The sequence below is a fragment of the Pungitius pungitius genome, chromosome 13 (assembly GCF_949316345.1).
Source record: "Pungitius pungitius chromosome 13, fPunPun2.1, whole genome shotgun sequence".
Taxonomy (NCBI): Eukaryota; Metazoa; Chordata; class Actinopteri; order Perciformes; family Gasterosteidae; genus Pungitius; species Pungitius pungitius.
Window position 1 is genome coordinate 11,029,246 of NC_084912.1, and position 20,077 is coordinate 11,049,322.

The 20,077-nt window shown below is 41.3% G+C and overlaps 1 protein-coding gene across 18 annotated transcripts in view; it reads left to right on the forward strand.

Moving 5' to 3' along the window:
* The window catches only part of LOC119214513 (neurexin-1a-like), a 206,128-nt gene extending 194,006 nt beyond the window's left edge, over positions 1-12,122 (forward strand). For all 18 annotated transcript variants that reach the window (XM_062566562.1, XM_062566565.1, XM_062566563.1 and 15 more), the window contains one exon: positions 10,307-12,122. In XM_062566562.1, coding sequence (XP_062422546.1) covers positions 10,307-10,611 — 305 coding nt within the window. In that variant the 3' untranslated portion in view covers positions 10,612-12,122. The remainder of the gene's footprint in view (positions 1-10,306) is intronic.
* Positions 12,123-20,077: the final 7,955 nt, after the last annotated feature.

Genomic DNA, 20,077 nt, shown 5'->3' on the forward strand with positions numbered 1-20,077 from the left:
GTGTTAGTTCACAGAATGAACAACAGTGCAACATGGTTCTGTTACCACATGACTCACTCCTGATAGAGCAGGCCGCCTCTCCCCTGAACTCTTCTATCTACTGCACGTCTCCGTGCTGTAGGTGCCAGAAGTGGTGTCATATACAACCCTTGAGTGCCCACCCAGAGTTCTCCCCTCCGTCACCCTGCTGTGTTATCTACGGCTTCCGCTTTTTGACCCCGAACAAAGGGTAGATAGCAAATATGAAAGTAACTCCCCAATAATGCTCGCAGGAAGACTTGTTGTGGAAGAGCCGTGTCAACCAGTGGCTTCTGCCCAGGAGGGGAGAACATTCTTCACACCTGTCTGCAAGGATAAGTGGGCTTGTCAGAAGCAGAGCTAATCTGTTGCAACGCTCAGTCACACTCGATCCACCAGTGGTACTCTGTGCTTGCCCTTGAACGTCTGCTGGCGTTGGATGCATACTCGGGCAGCCGACCAGTCTAACCCTGGTGGAAAACATGTCAATGGACGGCAACAACATCTTTTTTTCCTTGCAGAAAGCTTCGAGAACTTTTGCCTTTTGCAGTTTACACTCTCTGAATGAAATAGACATCGCGTGAACAAGATGTAAGCTCAAATAGATCACAGCGAACACATTAGCCAGTATTTCACTATTCACAAGCAAAGTTCATTGTTGTTCGGGGGAAGAGATATACAAAATAACACAAAATAACTTAATCCTGAAGGCCATCAACACTCCAGAGAGAGTTTCAGTAAGGTAAGGTCACTGAGGCAAACACACTCAAAGACATACGAGAGCTGTGTTTTAACTTGGACAGCTTTCAGAACATGAGGTAGGTGTGCTGATGTGCAATCACTGCCCTATTCACTGGTGGAAACAGCATGATGCCATCAATGGCATTGAACAGTTAAAGTTCTTTAATGTTTCAGCAAAGGATAAAACTTGCAGAATATAAGAGCGTGGCACCGTTCTTTAAATTGTAATTGGAAAAGGAAGTTGAAAATCTTCTTCTATATTGTGCTCCTTCTACATTGTGAAATAGCCACAGAGTGGTGTTTAGAATGGGATATGCTGTATAATCTTATTCATCCTGCTTGTCTTTCATGGGAGAAACAACCTTCTCTATTCAATGAGGCTCAGACAAGTAGCAACAGAGGGGTCTTGAGTTTGGTTTTCCATCCTTTTTTCTTTTAGATGTAAGAGTTGCTCTCTACCTTGAACTTGAGCTCTTGATTAGGAAGAAAGTTATTTGTGTGGAAATATTGCTCCAACCAAGATCCAAGGATTTAAATAATGAAGAAACATGAATTTCTTATTTAAGGTTTTATATTGAAGCAAAAGAATCCACTCAAAGATTTCAATCATTTTTGTAAACCAATACGTTCTTGAAATAAATTCAAAAAGAAGCACTACAAAATGCGACAGCACATAAAATTATTATCAAATACTTATTACAGGAAAAATGTATGGTAAATGTAAAATGGAACTAAATAATGATGACACATGTCTTCTTGATCAATTTTGAATACTCACACTACTTTAGGTACTATGAATGTACATTACATTTAGTTTTAATTATGTATCCATCTTTTAACATGAAGCTTCATTGTATGTGTAGAAGCCATTCCACTACATTTGTATTGTGCATATGAAACTGCCTTTTCTGTTGATTTATTTGTGATGATTTAATGATGACGTCAGGGGGCGTCGGCTATTTAAATGTCACCTGTGTAAGGCCAGGTGTGTTTTTCTATTTTGAGGGCGGAAGGAGACACTATTTTTTGACCGCATTACGCATTACGCATTACGAGTTGAATTCTCCGTCTATTTATGAGTGTGATTTATGTTGTTTTGACCGAACCATGAATAAAGGAATATCGAAGTGACAATACGAGCCAAATGCGCGTTGATTTTACCGACCGCTCCTACATCAAGTCAAAAAATATCTCATCCGAACGCGAGGAAGGAACGCCAGGCAAGGTGGAAGTGAACAGGCTGTCCCGGGAGTCACGTCGTCTTGGACTGCGGCCAGAATCCGATCTCACCGGTACCGTGAGTAAACGAGCGTATGCGCTGTTTTCCGAACCTGGTTACGATCAAACATTAAAACCGACAGAAGGAACCAAAGGAAACGTTCAATAACAACAAATAAATCCATAAAATGCCTATAAATTACGAGATCACTTAAAGACACCGCGTATCAAACAAAGCACGGCCGCGCGCACGAATAAGTAAAATTAAATAAAGACGTAACTGAAACATTAAAGAATATTGACAGCTGACGCTGAAAACCGAAATAATGGCAGAAGGAACCGAACGGGGAGTCACGGAAGCCGGTATGAGTGAGACGGATACGGCACAACAAAATAAAGCGTTTAAATCATTGAGCGCCACACGTAGAGGAAAACTCTCCCACTGTACTCGGAAAATGAATGAAATAAAATTAATGATGAAAGAAGGTGCCGATGTTCATAATGTTAATGAAAGTGCAAATGAATTTATAAGATTGCTGGAGGAATTTAAATTGTGTCATGAATCTGTTCAGATTCTGCTGCCTGAGGAAGCAAGAAGGAATGAAAGTTTGGACTGGTATGATCCAAAAATTGCAGATTATGACGTTTTCCTGACTGATGTGGATCAATGGAAAAGGGCTCAGCCCGACCCACATTCTCTGCTGGATGTTGGAGACAGTGTCTCACAGACTGGCTCACGACGCTCCAGAGGTTCCAATTCTTCATCTATGGTTTCAGCACGCATGAAGATAGCTGCAGACAAAGCTGCTCTGCAGGCCAGAGCTAAAGCTCTGAAAAGGAAACACGAACTGGAAAAGGAAAAGCTTGAGCTGGGGTTAAAAATGGAATCCCTGGATCTGGAGGCAGATATTGCTGCAGCTGATGCAAGGTTAAAGGCTCTAGAAGAATTCGAAAGTGACGACGCATCAGAATCCGGAAAAGAAATGGAAGAACAGATAGAGGCATCTGACAAAAGAGGAGATCTAACACAAAGGGAGTCTGCACGGATAGGAACCATACCGAAAAGATCCTTACAAGGAATAATGCATACTCTGAATCCAACATTGACTGGAATCTCAAAAGGACCTGAGCAACCACCAAGGGTGACAGCAAACCCTCACACACACAGAGCTGTGGTTTCTGACCGACCACACAGAAGAGGCGAAGCCACACCCAGAAGTGAAACACCTCAGAGCATAGATCTCACAAACATTCTACAAAGACAGACAGACTTGACAGATTTGCTAGTGATACAGCAGAAAGAGTCTAAACTCCCCCAAAGAGAGGTGCCGACGTTTGACGGCAATCCTCTCACCTTTAGATCATTTATGAAGGCTTTTAAGCACAACATCGAGGATAAAACCAACAGTAATGAGGACCGACTGTACTTTCTGGAACAATATACTGTTGGACAGCCAAAGGAGCTAGTTCAAAGCTGCTTTCACATGAACGCCAGGACTGGCTATGAGGAAGCAAAGCGCCTGCTTAAATATCACTTTGGTGATGATTTCAAAGTAATTTCTGCATATATCGAAAAGGCCTTAAACTGGAACCAAATACGTACAGATGATGGAAAGGCACTTCATAGTGGCTCCCCGTCAGGGAATCGAACCCTGGTCTTCTGCGTGACAGGCAGAGATACTGTCCACTATACGTACATAGCTACGCCCTCTATCTAAAAGGCTGTGGTAATGCAGTTCAGAACCTCTCATACATGTCAGAGTTGGACTCACCATCTAACATGAAAAGACTTGTTTTCAAACTCCCATTTAAACTCCGAGAGACATGGCGGTCTACTGTGTGTGACATCACGGAAAGAACACACCAGAGACCTACATTTAATGACCTTGTCCTCTTTCTGGAAAGGCAGGTCAGAATCATCCAAGATCCCGTCTTCGGGGATATCCAAGACCCTACCGGAAGCATAAACAGCAGAACATTCAAAGGAGACCAACAGTATACAAGACCTAGCAGCAAGAAAAGCTTTGCTACAACTGTCATGCCCAAAACAGAAACCCACATGAACACTAATGCACAGGAGAGGCCGGAGAGGCCAGAGGGCATCCGTAAACCAATGGACGCCTTCATCAAACCTTGTGCCTTCTGTAACGGAGATCATGTGATGGAAACATGTGAAATAATAACAAAGATTCCCCACAAAGAGAAAGTTGAGCTACTGAAGAAAAATGGACTCTGCTTTGCCTGCCTGGTCAAAGGTCATATGAGTAAAGAATGCAAGAAACGTCTCACATGTCGTTCCTGTGAGAAAAAACACCCCACTGTGTTACATATAGATAACTTTACTCCAGGAGACAATAGGCCGGTAGCTAAGTGGGATTCAGACACCAGGAGCAAGTGGATGGCTAAGGTTTCTTCTGCAGCACAAATTGCTATGGTGTCATCAACAGCACAAAAGTGGGGCAGAACCACAGATCATAGATTAGCAGTAGTACCTGTAAAAATAAAGGCACACAAAGGCAGCCGTCTGATAGAGACGTATGCATTCCTAGATCCCGGAAGCACTGCTACCTTTGTCACAGAAAACCTGATGGAACAGTTGTCCGTCAGAGGAAAGAAAACCGAAATATTACTCAGAACGATGGGTCATGAAAAACCTGTGAAAACCCACGTAATAAGAGGACTGGAGGTATGCAGCTTGGAAGGCAACAGCTTCATAGAACTTCCTGAAGTCTTCACACAAAATGCCATCCCTGTCAGTCAAGAAAACATCCCGACAGAAACGGACATAAAGGGAATTCCCTACTTAAATGAGGTCCACATAAAACCCATCAAAGCAGAAGTAGGCCTATTGATCGGTACAAATGTTCCACAGGCTATGGAGCCACTGAGAGTGATCAATAGCCAAGGCAAGGGGCCCTATGCAGTCCTTACATGCCTAGGTTGGACTATAAATGGACCTCTCTGCAGCACTGCACCTATGGATGAGGACGGCCGGCCACGGATAGCATCCAATAGAATATCAGTAGCCAAGCTAGAAGAGCTTCTAAGACACCAATACAACCAAGACTTTTCAGAGTTGGCCTACAATGAAAAACAAGAGCACTCATTTGAAGACAAGAAATTCTTGCATGTGATGAACAGCTCAGTCAAAAGGAAAGATGGCCACTACGAAATACGACTTCCTTTCCGTCAGGATAACATCAGTATGCCAAACAACAGGAAGGTGGCGGAACAAAGAGTATTGAATCTTGCCCGTAGATTCCAGAAAGACGAATCCTTTCGGAAAGACTATAATGGCTTCATGTGTGACGTCCTGAGGAAAGGGCATGCAGAAAGAGTGCCAGAGGAACAACTCTCCCGGAAAGACGGACGACTGTGGTATATTCCTCACCATGGTGTCTACCACAAAAGAAAAAAGACTATCCGGGTGGTGTTCGACTGCACCTCTTCATTCCAAGGAACTTCCTTAAATCGTGAGCTGTTGCCGGGTCCTGACCTTACGAACACACTATTGGGTGTACTCCTCAGATTCCGACAGGAACCAGTGGCAGTGATGGGGGACATTGAAGGAATGTTCCATCAAGTAAGAATACCAAAGCATGATGTGGACTTCCTCAGATTCCTGTGGTGGCCAGATGGCGACACCAACCAACCGCTAGCAGAATACCGGATGACTGTGCATCTCTTCGGAGCAGTCTCATCACCGAGCTGTGCCAATTTTGCACTGAAGCGGACAGCTGATGACAACGAAGGAAAGTGTAGCACTGATGCTCTAAACACCATTCGCCAAAACTTTTACGTAGACGACTGTCTGAAATCTGTCCCAAACGAGAGCCAAGCCATCCGTCTGGTGAAAGAGCTTCGATCAGTCTGCACCACAGGTGGATTTAAACTCACCAAATGGACCAGTAACAGTCGTGCAGTCCTTGCCTCTGTTCCAGTGGAGGAGAGAGCAAAGGCAGTCAAAGATCTAGACCTCGACAAAGACAAATTGCCCATCGAAAGGGCCCTCGGCATGCGATGGGACATTGAGTCAGACACTTTCTTCTTTTCAATCACCCCAAAACAACCATCAGTAACACGCAGAAGCATTCTATCGGTGTTGAACTCTGTATACGACCCCCTAGGTTTCATAGCGCCAGTCATGCTGACAGGAAGAGGAATACTGCAGGACCTGTGCAAGCTAAATTGTGGATGGGATGAAACGATACCAACTGCTTACACAGAGAGATGGACGGAATGGCTAAAAGATCTTAACCTGATTTCCAACCTAAGAATCAGGAGATGCCTTAAGCCACAAGATTCCGAGGTTGTTAGAGCACAGATGCACCACTTCTGCGACGCAAGTGAGCGAGGTTACGGGACAGTCAGCTACTTGAAACACGGCAGTAAAGTTGGACTACCTCACATAATGTTTTTGATTGGGAAATCAAGAGTTGCACCCTTAAAGGTGGTGACAATTCCACGTCTAGAGCTTGCTAGTGCAGTTCTCGCTGCTAGGATGGACAGGATGCTGAGGAGAGAGCTCGAGTTAATCCTCGAGGACTCAGTCTTTTGGACCGACAGTACCGCTGTCTTAAAATACATCCAAAATGACGCCAGAAGGTTTCAAACCTATGTAGCCAACCGAGTGTCCACTATTCGGGATCTGACACACAAATTCCAATGGCGCCACATAAAGACAGAACTCAACCCCGCAGATATGGCATCAAGAGGAATAAAAACAGAGAAGTTCATTCAAGAAGGACATTGGCTGAGTGGTCCAAATTTCCTGATGCAACCGGAAACTGACTGGCCAGTGATTCAAGTACCACCCATGCTGTATGACAGTGACCCGGAGGTCAAGAAGCTGGCCATGGCTTTCACTACAAGTATACTGCAAAATGAAAGGCCACTGACTCGTTTTATTGAGCACTTCTCATCATGGAACAAATTGATCCGATCATCAGCCTGGATCTTAAAAATCAAAGAAGCTCTGAGACGAAAGAAAATGACTAACACGTACGGAACCAGGTCGCAGCTGTCCGTGGAGGATTTAGCCAAGGCAGAGCAATCACTTGTGTCTTATGTCCAACAACAATCCTTCAAAGATGAGGTGACCTCTCTACAAAGGGGCTTACCAATAAAGACAAACAGTAGGATCTATAGACTAGATCCCATCCTCCAACATGGAATCCTGAGAGTCGGAGGCAGACTAAGTAAGCTGGCAATGCCAGAGGAAACCAAACATCCTGCTATTCTACCCAAGGACAACCACCTGTCAAAGCTACTACTACATCACACTCACACCTCGATGGCTCATTGTGGAAGAAATCAACTTATCGCAAAACTCAGGACAAAATACTGGATTCTAAGAGTAAATTCTGCTGCAAGAAAGATAACAAGGGACTGTGTACTTTGCAGGAGATGGCATGGCACAGCAATGACACAAAAAATGTCCGACCTACCGCTACACAGGATAACACCTGATTTGCCGCCCTTCACCCATACAGGACTAGACTACTTCGGGCCCATAGAAGTCAAGCGCGGCCGCAGCAAAGTAAAACGGTACGGAGCCTTGTTTACGTGCCTAGCAAGCAGAGCTGTACATCTGGAGATGGCCTACTCAATGAATACAGACTCATGCATTTCTGCACTGCGAAGATTCATCTGCAGACGAGGCCAAGTGAAAGAAATTGTTTCCGATAACGGCACTAATTTTGTCGGGACTGAACGAGAGCTTCGAGAAGCACTTACACACCTTGACCTCAGCAAGATCCAGCATTCGATGCACGCTGAAGGTATCAAATGGACATTCAACCCACCATATGGTGCCCATCATGGAGGCGTATGGGAACGACTCATCCGGATAATAAAAAAGAACCTCTACTCCATCACAAGAGAACAGATCCTGGATGACGAGAGTCTCCAAACAGCTCTATGTGAAGTAGAGGCAATCATGAATGACCGGCCCATCACAGTCTTATCCCAAGATGCAAAAGATCCAGAACCTCTGACACCCAACCACCTGCTTCAAATGAAGCGAATGCCGACTCTTCCACCTGGACTCTTCGACAAAAGTGATACCTATTCCAGACGAAGATGGAAGCAGACTCAGTATATAGCGGATCTTTTCTGGAAACGCTGGATACGAGAGTACCTCCCATTGCTACAGGAGAGACAGAAATGGAATAAGATCAAAAGGAACCTAAAGCATGGAGACATAGTGCTGATCATCGATGAAAGCTCACCACGCAACTCCTGGCCTATGGGCCGAATCACGGAAACCTTTCCCGACAAAAGGGGACATGTACGTCGTGTCAAGATCAGGACACAAAATGGCACCTTGGAAAGGCCCATCACGAAGCTGTGCCTTCTACAAGACATGCCCTGATTAGATCCTCGAATAAACTTTTCCCCCTTTTTTTTTTTTTTTTCTTCGACCCTTGAGAGAACTCCTTTTCCTTTTCTCAAAAAACTTTTCGTTCACATTTTTGGAATTTTTGGAACCCGTTTTCCAAAAAGGACTATCGGAACTAAATGGATTATATTTTTGGCCTTTTTTCTTAATTCTATGAACACGAGACAAAGGACTCTAGAGAATGGTCTTCATTTGTTTAAATGTATGAATTGTCCTATACCGGTCAATTAGGGGCCGGAGTGTAGAAGCCATTCCACTACATTTGTATTGTGCATATGAAACTGCCTTTTCTGTTGATTTATTTGTGATGATTTAATGATGACGTCAGGGGGCGTCGGCTATTTAAATGTCACCTGTGTAAGGCCAGGTGTGTTTTTCTATTTTGAGGGCGGAAGGAGACACTATTTTTTGACCGCATTACGCATTACGCATTACGAGTTGAATTCTCCGTCTATTTATGAGTGTGATTTATGTTGTTTTGACCGAACCATGAATAAAGGAATATCGAAGTGACAATACGAGCCAAATGCGCGTTGATTTTACCGACCGCTCCTACAGTATGATTAGGGGTTCACTAAATGAGTATCCCTACTACCGAGAGAATAAAGCTCCCCCGGCTCAATGAAAGTCTATCACTGCGGCTCCATGAACACACAGGGGCAAAATTAAAATAAAATCTCACTGCTTCTTTTTAAATATCCGGTCAGAATTTATCACGGCTGCTTTGCGATATAATTTATATTCATGAAAGACGTTTGTAACTAAAGCCGACAAACTGTGTGGCCTGGCCATGCCTGTGCTAAACAAAGCAGTTCTACATTTACCTTCATGTGGTATTCTTATTTTAATTGGCAGCATTTCAACATAAAACCTTGCATACCATTATAACGGAAATTTGCAGGGAGTAACAAGTGGTCCGTGTTTGGCTTCATGGTGCAGGATTCCCATTGCGACCGTACAGGCTTTTCAGTGCAGCAAAGCAGTACAACACTGCAAAGCTCGCTGAATAACTCCAGTCAACGCAGAGGAAATTATTCAGACCTGCACGGCAACACAGCTATTTATGTGTCAGTTTGTCCAGTTTGAATGCAAATCAAAGCGTAACGCAACCATGATCTGAACCCAGCTGTAAATTGTTAACATTTTCCAGCGGAACCATATTGCTTTCACTTCTAAATGTTTGGATTTTACAAACGCAACAAAGAGGGCTTAAGCTGAAATGATGACTTCTACAAAAACACAGGCAGACGTGCCAGGAGGACTGAATAATACCAGGAGAGTTGGCGTGTTTTCAGAATATGCTCCATTGAAAGGCATCTTTTCAGAACCGAAGTGAGGACAGCCGTAGGGTAAATCTGCTGAGTCAATTCAAGACTTGTTTCCCTCTAAAAAGTATTTTCATGCAGTCATGCTGCTTGGCAAATAGAGTGAATATGTTGGAAATTTGCTTTATTAATTCATGTCTGGGCTCTTAGTGAATATCATTAGAATAATGTGCAGGAATAAAAGTATGTTAGCCAATCAGATAAAAAGGGACCTACTTAAGGCAAAGTAAAAAAAAAAGGTCCAGCTCCTGCATCTTAAACTATTCAGGGTGCTGCAGGACTCACTGGGTGGCTTTTTAATATAATTTGTCGAGTAATTTGGTGGGTATTTGGTGAATGTCAAAGGATAAGAATTTTTGGTCTCATTTAACTGTGCAGGGGAGTTTTCAAAACCAGCTTCAAAACCATTATTCTTTTAAAGGATGTAATATGCAGAATCTGCTGCCTTAAGGCACGGTGTATTTACTATCATTCAACAATAAACTGTCACATGGCTCCACACATACAGAGAAAAATGCATCACAACTATAAATCCAATTATACTAATAGTGATAGAATGTAAAAGAAAGTGAGTAATCGTATCTCGTATCCTTCTCCCTCGCAGCCAATCCCACCGGGGCCGGACCGGACGGCTCCCCGGGAGCGCCGGATGTCTTCCGGCAGTCCAGCAACACCATGGGAATGGTGGTCGGCATCGTGGCAGCGGCGGCACTGTGTATTCTCATCCTTCTTTACGCCATGTACAAATACCGGAACAGAGACGAGGGTTCGTACCACGTAGACGAGAGTCGCAACTACATCAGCAACTCTGCGCAGTCCAACGGCACCGTTGTCAAGGAGAAACCAGTGAACACCGCAAAGACCTCAAGCAAGAGCAAGAAGAACAAGGACAAAGAGTACTATGTGTGATTGTCAGAGCTTTGGTCTTTGCCAGACCAACCTAAACATTTGTGCGACAAATCAGGACATCGACATGTGTATAGTATAATAACAAAGATGAACATTATTTAGTCGTTTTTCCTACAGGACACTGCTCTGAAAAGTCAATATGAAAAGGGGAAAAATTACTTTCTTTAGATTCAGGCACTTGGGACAGTTGAAAAGATTCAGCACGGATGGAGACTGGTAGGAAATGTCTATGGTAACCAGTCGAAAATGAACTGAATACTAACTAACATGACAACCAAACAACATTAATCCATGTGTGACTTGTTTCCTTGGCCAGGACGATGCGATCAAACTCCCCTGTTTCTGGTAAACAGAGGAGCTGGAGCACTTTGCAAAGGGAGAATCAGCATTACAAACTTACTGTTTTCATACACTTTGCTTGTGTTTGTGTTGATGGGACTTTTTCTGGAGGAAATGACACAATGCATAAATAGATACATACATAAATATGCCAAACATTTACTGGGGATGAAAAAAAATAAAATCAGATCATGTTGAAGTCCGAAAGAAAAAAAAGAAAAAAACGATGGATGTCTAAAGAATCAGCCAAGTGATGGCCGGTAAAGACTAATACATGGCTGACTAACCTGCTGCAGTACATGACGAGAATGGATGGCGGTTTCTTTTGAAAGACTGTGTTTTAAAAGAATATGTCAGAAATCTGGATATCTATGTTTTCAAATGGTGTGAACTCAATGGGAATAGTTTCCTCATCATGGGGATGTCTCTAAAGTGATCATTTGGGAGCCATGCACGCAAAAGTATCTTATTACAGTACATATGTTTATATACAGTACGACCACATCTATATGTGCTTTCTGGACTGTGACAAAGTGGTGTTTTATAGCCTGTTGTATAGATGATGCTAACTATAACTGCTCCTCAACCATTTTGGAATAAAACAAAAAAAGGACAGAAAGAAGGCATAAGTGTTAATAAGTGTTGCTAGACATAGAAGATTTTATGAAGCCATCCTCATTTTTCTCAGTTGGACAATAATGTAATTCACCCCTGTTTTTTATATGTGTTCCTATATAGTTTTTATACAAATGCCAACCTGACATAGATGGTTCCAGAGCAGCAGTAGCCTAACCATTCCCAAAAGCTGCACAAGGCGTTGAGGGGGAAATGACAACTTGTGTGGCGCTCTTTTAAGGATACCGGTAGAATCACTGCCTTCCTTCTCAACCCCGACTTACATGAGTGAGAATATGAGAGATTTGATGATGATGGATGATGACAATGATTTCAAGAAATAAACGTGTGTTTGTTTTCAAGTGGTATTACAAGATTGTCTAATATGTCCTTGGGCTGATGCAAAACCAGAGGAAAAAAATCTCAAAATAAGTCTTCATTTCAACTGTTCTGTGTTTGTTCTGTCATTCTGTCAGTCAATTCTGCTTTCCGGAGACCTGTACTTGGAATGAGTATGAGGAAGATGACCATGAACTATAAATAATGATTATAAATTCTCTTTGTTTGCTCTTCTTTTGTTGTTTTGGGGTGTTTTGCTTTCAAATGTAACTCTTATTGTACTCCACAGGAAAAATTAATTGAAAAAAAAATAGTTTTGAAAATCAAAGAAATAAAATACTACCAAACTGAACTTACACCAGTCTATTGACAAGGTGTATCAGATAATCATGCAGATGTTTTATTTTATTAACCATCCTTTATATTTTTAAAAAAGTAGTCCTGCTTAAGCATTGCAAAGCATTAACATTTTCTGACTGTTTAAAAGAAAGGACCATTTTGAATTTTTGGTTTCCTTGTCAAAACGCAGCACTACATTATCCATAATTAGGGATGATGTTTTTATTTAAAAGGTTGGGAGGCGCAGTTTTAGTGTATGTAGTATGTTGGCACAATGCTTTAAAAAGGACTTGTAATATCAATGACACTGACTTACGTACTTGGTACAAAAACAATAGAGGGGGTGGAGAAAAATGTGTAAAATCCTGTTTCATATTTTTTACTTTTGGAGATACATATACGCTGATAATATACGTAATATTCACATATTTGCAAATGTCCATAAAGTTAAAACAAGCCAGCAGGCAAATATGTAGTTATTTTCCATTAGGTTGAACGATGGTTAGGTTGCAGAGTTACTTTTCCAGTGTATAAAGAATGAACTTCACTTTAATAATTAGACTCATTTTGGCTAATCCCCAAATATCACATATCAGCATCGTAATGACATGGCCTAATCGTGTTATTCTGTGTTCAGCCCTTCAGCTTAAAGCTGATGACAACAGCAGCTTCTTTTCAGCAGGAATGGACAACTAATCACAGAAGACGTGCTTTGTGGAATTTGGGGCATTTTTTTTTATAAAACTAAAGTGGATTACGAAGCCTCTAAACGGGATACGATCACAACGCAGCTCTTGTTGGAAAGTTACAACAGTGATTTGCTTCAAAGGACTTAATCCGAACCACAGCATTCCAGATATATTCTGAAAATAGTACTTTTAGTACTACTATTTGTATGTACTTCGTGTATTTAAAGTCCGGAGGGATTGAAGAATATGATAAACAGTAAAAATAATAATAAATGAAAAGGACTGCATGTGAGCAGGAAGGATCGGTAACTTATACCATTAATTGATTGATATCAATTAAATACAGGCTCCAAACATTTATGACCCAGCAGCTGAGAGTTTGAGAAGCAGCGGTGAAGATTGTGAAGCATTGAAATAAGTTTGCCACAGAAACATCAAATCTATTTACGTCTGAAAATGGTAATTTAATCCTACAGTTTTATCTCTTCATGGATTCGTCTTTCTTTGATAACTTCGGTTTCTGCTTGTCTTCTTCTTCGTTGAGGCTGGCCTTGGACCGTTCTTCCTCGTCTTCCTCTCCTCTCTCAACAGGATGCAGAATCAACATCCTTTGTAGCAACAGCGGCCATTATGGCACCTTTCAGTCTCTTGCTCTCAAAAGTTGCTTTAATACATCGCAGGACAGAGGATGACAAAAGTCACCTTATTTCTTTGCTAGAAAAAAAGGCCATTGTGGAAATCTAAAAGGACCATTTTTAATGTAAAAATATCACTGTTGATATCTCAAATGTTCTTACTGATTGGGGTATTATTTCAGATAAATATCTTTTGATTTTAATGCTGTATTAAATTACATGCAATTGAATTGAATTAATTGTGAGCTCTAAGCTTAAAATAGAAGTCACAAAGCTTCATGATAGTCTTACCAAGGACCCGATACAGTACTTATGCACAGAGTTAATATATACAATTACTCGTTAGATCTACAGTTCAACTGAAGCTTTACATCTTACTTTGAGTACTTATTAAGTGTTGGATATCTCGATAGTGGGGGGACAGGGATGAAAGCACACATATGTGACAGCCGATGACTTGGATTAAAAGCCCTGCAGCAAACAGATGGTCCCTCCAGACAGAGTCCAGACAACTGGCACTGCTCGTCCTCAGCTGCCCAAACATCATTTGTATGTGTAATGTGTGAAATGCATATGAAAATACCTCATTTAAATTGCCTGACGGTTGCTCAAGGACACCTCAGCGGGGAAGCTGCTCGCAAACACAACATCACTCATTAGGTCGCGTTTAAACTAAAATAGCCCCGTGGAGTGGTGCTCAGGACAGGAGAGGAAATGAAATACAAAAAAACAGGAACTCTGCTTTAAAGACCATGAACATTTCACCCTATTGGAACTATTGACTATTTGATTGTCGAAAAGGTGCCCATTGCATCACCCATTTCCTACATAGTGCAGACAATAAAAACAACAGGTATCGTGAAATAACAAAGCTGGTTCCTTCTTTGAATGTAGTGTGTTTATTTGGGACTCTTCTATAAGAAGAAGTTGTATTATAACATAACTTATAACTGTAATACAATACATGTATGTATGAGGATTCTACCCCTGTAAAGTCAAGATCATTTCAGTGTGAAAATGGAGGTTTTGCTTTTACATAAGCATTGAGACGCAAGTGAAGTGAAGCCAGTTTAAACTGCTCTGCATTGGGATTCCTGCTGTGTCAGTGCAGTGGTCTTGAGAAATGAACACGGAATAGTGCTTGTTAGCCTACAGAAAAGCTTTACATATAGCAGTGACCCGGGAAATGTGCAAACACACTGGCAGAATGCCAATCTTGCTCCGCTGACGTATGACAGTATGAAGACACACGCTAATTTGATTTTGTGCCTCTACAGATGCATGTTCTGTCCGTCATCCAAATGTGTTTGTGCAATGATGCCCTTACACAATATGTTGCTGGGGAAAACACGGACTGATTCTATGTAGTCTCAAAAGCTTTATGCTCTGCTGCAAAAAATCAAATAAACACTTAAAGTACAAGAGTACCGTATATTATGGGATGGTAGTATTAAGAAGAAGATTTTGAACCACTAACCCTGTTGTTCCCAGTGCACACACTCTAAGCCTTGCACCACAGTCACCTGGAGTACTGTTGCCCTCAGGCAACAAACTAGCTTTGGATCTGACACTTCTCCCTTCATTTGTCAAATAAAAATGATGCTTATTATGTCACCAAATGTGTCTGTGTATGAATTGTAGCACAAGTTTTTAATTTTGGGGGAAAGAAATAAAACTCGTGCCATAGAGGGTTAAAAGGTAGTAAGGTTAAACTGGAATACCAATATTTAGAGCAAATACATTATATATGAGGCCGCTTGTTAGTTACAATGAGCACAAGAGGGACACAATGATTCGGCCTGATGATACTCAAACATTATTAGCTCAATTATTCCTTCAGATTCAACTGCTGCAAACATTTTTTCGTGATTTACTTCCTCAGCAGATACATGGAAAGTATTTTAAGCGATACTGCCCCGTAACTGCAATAAGACATGAAATAACATTGTGTTTTCAACGGTGTACATTTCCGTCACTGTAACATGCTGCTTCATTTATTGTAAATAGATCTCAGATCAAAACAAGCAACTACGGTGGGATTCCTCTGTATTGTTTTATGTGTACCACGTATGACATTTAAGAGCATCCAAAAAGTCTGCTTTGCTAAGCACAACCATGCAGGATGAGATGTCCATGTTCTTTTGTCAGAGCTCTCCTCTGTTGGATGATTGTGTTGTAAACCTTTTTTTGTATTGTTCTAAGTCTGTTTGGACCTTCTCTGAGCGGTTCATTTCAATCTTGTCTGGCAGTGTGACACTGTTGTCTTTCCACCTCTAGGATCACCCTCTGCCCTCACAGTGCTACTGGCTACATGTGTGTGAGCATGTTAAGTGGCTTTAGAAACTTTCTCTGATCTCAATGCTGTTTCTTTCATGGTATATATTCTAGTATCCAATTGTTCCTCTGCTTTTGGTCATCAATGATATTGGTTTGGACTGAAATATCTCAACAACCATTGGATGGTGGCGCATGACATTTGATGTTCCTGGCAGGATGATTTGCAGTCACTTTGTTGTCCTAACGCTGTAAGCATGTCAGCATGAGGGTGTAAGCATAGGGCTTAGGTTCAGAGTCACTGTGTCGCTGTGACTGGGTGTCCATCCCAAAACATGCTGCAATGTATAATCATTCATTCATACATCTCTGGTCCATTTTAGAGACACGAGGAGATACACATTACAAATAGTGTCAGTCCAACAACTATTTTTCAGAGATAATCTGAAAACCATCGTTTTTCAGGCCTCTGGTCAAGCAGCTAAAATACAACATAAAACAATGTCGTTAACAGCTGCTCTCTTTAAGTGAATTAAGCATCTGACAGCAGAGGAGAAAGATTATTATGTTCTCCCTGTGGGCCAGACTGTGTTTTAACCACCTATAAATGTTGACAGCAGATTCCGTTAATGCACTTGGTTCATAACAAAGTAGAAAAGCTCCTCACTGACACTAAATATTGTCATGTCCTTTTTACATTACTTACAGGGTATCTCCAAGGCAATATAACTAGAATGGCTATGTCAGCGCGTAAAGGGCCAGCAGACCAGGCTTAATGTATGTTCTGCCTTTGGGATGTTGGGAGGGAGCATCCCAGGCCAAAAGCAATGAATATTGGGTACAAAGTGAGCTTTAGTACAACACTACTTTAAGAATTTGAAGAAGTGTTTAGAGGAGACGTAAATGTTCATAATTATTGTTGACATTCAAAATGTCTCACACCGACTAAGCGTTTGCATCCAGACGGCCAAACAAACCGGTTGAAGACTTTTCAAACATCAACAAAGCCTTTTCATGGTTGCATGTCAGATAAGTGAGTTGTTGTGTCTTGGTTGCATTTGAGATCCTTGATGATACATTTACAATGTTGCTTTCCTTCATTTTCTCTTGTGCACTTTAGTTCATTTCCAGTTCCTGGGGTTTGCTATGTATGCTGCACACACAATTTAGGAAATAATGAAATAACAATAACAAGCTCACAGCTTTATTTCAGCACACATTGTCTATGCTAATAGACAAAAACTCATAGGGTTGGAAGGTATTTTTAGCATCATGCTTATCCTTTCCCCTCATCCCTCTTCCCCTGCATCTCTCACACACACAATGTCTTTGTCCCTGTCTTTTGAATTCATCATAGGCCATTTCTCCTCTCTCACTGAGGCTCCCTGCTTCCGTCTCACCAGATGTCCCTTTAATTCGACACACTAATGTAATTCCTCTTTTCTATAATCATCCATTTTACTGTTTTTGTGCCCTCGTCCTGAACTTGAGACACGTCTATTTTACAGCAGTTCACCCCAAGTTTCCATTTCACTCATTCAGTATTGTTTCAAAAACAGCTTTGAATCATCATTACGTAATAAAAGCTACTCTCGCTGACCAGGTTAAAGTATGGATCAGCCATGGGTCTTAAAATACGGTTTGATACAAACGTTCTGAATCAAAATAAACTACAGTCCATGCAGCAAAAACGTGGTTAGTCTTCCTACATTATCAAGTAACATTAACTTTATAGCCACACAATCTAAAAACAGTGTGATCACGCAGAAGCTCCAACGCGTCTGTAAGCACACATTTAGCGAGAATGCTACGTCTAGCTACCTGTGATGCTTTTTTATTTATTTGTAAACCCCAAATATTGTGCATGTGCAATTTCTGTTTTGAAATAGCAGCTGTTTCTTTCAAATTGATGACTATATAATTACACGGTGATTCCTGTAGCTAATTCTCTGCCTAACTGCTTTTGTGAAATAACTGTCCGGTTTTTATTATGTTAAGAGATAAATTATGGTGTTATAGCATTTTCATTGTTCCTTTTCATAGTGCATTCCTTTAAATAATTGCTGCTTGTATATTATTTAATATTGTTAGGGTTGGGAGAAATTTGAAGCAGGTTGAATGATCTCAGTTCTTTCTTTATGCAAGTCAGGTTGCCTGGGGGGTTGATAAAAGTCAAGTCCCAATGTGACCTCAGCGGAGCTGGGCTGCGGATCGGATATTTTTGATGAGGAATGAGTAAGCAGAGCATTGAAGTAAGACACAAACATTTTCTCCCAAAGGCACAGATGAGCATGAAACAGAACACATTTTCTGGAGAAGTGTAACAAAGAAATTGCTGCCAGATATCCTTGCTGGTATGGAATTTTCCAAACTATACCCCAAAATGCCTTGAATTATGACGCATGCTCCGAATACAGCCCAGAAGTACAGTACAGTGCCAAGTAGATGAGCTCAAGCCTTCATTTAGTTTAATAAATAAAGTTTTTCTTATGCTATTTTTTGGTTTTCTTACACAGCTTGCATTATTGAGATGTTTCATATGTCATCATCATCATCAAATCTGTAATTTAGTTTAGAAGTGGTATATATAAGTGCATTATATTATCGTGCATTAAAACAACCAGGAGCCAAATTATATTCAAATGTATGTGATATACCAATTTGAAATGCAAAACACGACCATCCTACATAACTCCTTCTTCTTTTCCCAGACTATAACCCTTTTAACACATTTTACATCAGTGGAAATGCGGATGCTCATGGTGTACCCTGTGCTGTTTCCGTTCTTTCAGCGACGAGCCCCCTGTGGAGAGGGTTAAGGTTGGTGCTTCAAACCAAACCCAGCGGTCGAGAGCCCGCCCTCGGGAGAGGGAGTCTACATGGCAAGGGCACCAAACACATTCAGGATGCATGGGTGCCATTTATCATGGTTGACAACTGCACCTCTCAGTGCCATTTGGGTTTATTACTGGTACATTTCTCCCCACATAATGATGTTTTCCTTAGCACTTGTCCTCTGAGACCAGCTTCAATGAAAAACTGCAGAGGAAACATCAAGGTGACAATTTCCACCTCTTTCTACTTTTTCATATGAAGTTTGCTTGTGAATTCTAAGGACGTGGGAATAAAAGATAGGAGGAAGTAGAGTTTCATAATTAGGCAACAAGTTTGATGATACATGCCTGAAGATTTAGGATGCATGCTGTATCCATATTGTAGCATCTCAAGGGGTCGGGTGACTAAATGGGTACTGCCTTCCCTTTGCGAATTTGCATTCCAGCCAGAAGGCTCCACCCACTCGCTCAGGAGCATCTGGATCAGAGGTGATGAGAGGACTAAAGGTCAGAGCGGGAAGCGGGTTGAGGATGAAAGGGGCTCCAGGAACACATGGGCTGGAGAATGGCATGAAGAACAGGGTGAGTTAAAGCAGAGGGGCACCTGGTAGACGGTGGGACTCTGAAGTTGAGTTTTTTATTCTGTTCTGGGGAACAAACTCCTACATACATTGGTCGTAGTGAAAAGTTATTCATATTATTGTCATATTGGAGGGACACGTTTGAAATTAAAGAAAGCTTTTCATGTATTGGAGAAAAATCCTTTTTTTTTTCTTGAAGGGGTTATCTGATGTACATACCTCCTTTCCCGCAAAGTTTCTAGAGGCACCATTGAAGTCTTCTTTAAGTTTAAGATGAGCAGCACAGGTCGTAATGCAAAACGACTCTTCCTGCAGATATTGTCTTATCTAAAGAGCATTTGCACTTTATCTTTGTCAGCCGACGCCTAATCATAGCCTAAGAGGAAGGATCTCATTAGCACCAGTCACATTCTCATTGCCTGAGAGTTTGAGCGGATCATTATCATTGTTGGGGTGGTGAAGGTAGTGGCTGTGAAGATGATGAACAACTGATTGATTTGTGCCAGCGGGTACAATCTTTGTTCGCAGAATTAAATATGCTCTTTCAAATGAAATTTATTTTCTGCTTCTAGGATCCGTCGTTATGCTAAAATCAATATTTAATACACTTTGGATTGATGTAACATGAGGTTTTATTTTGCAGTGGTTTGGTCAGTATTCCACAGTCATAACATGTAAGAGTTATTGATACCACGTGTCCATACTATTTTTATATTACAATTTATATTAAATACTTTATGTTGTGCATGGAATGTGAGAACATTGAATATGTATTTTTCTTAAAGTGAACGTGATGATTTGGTTACTTTATATAATAATAC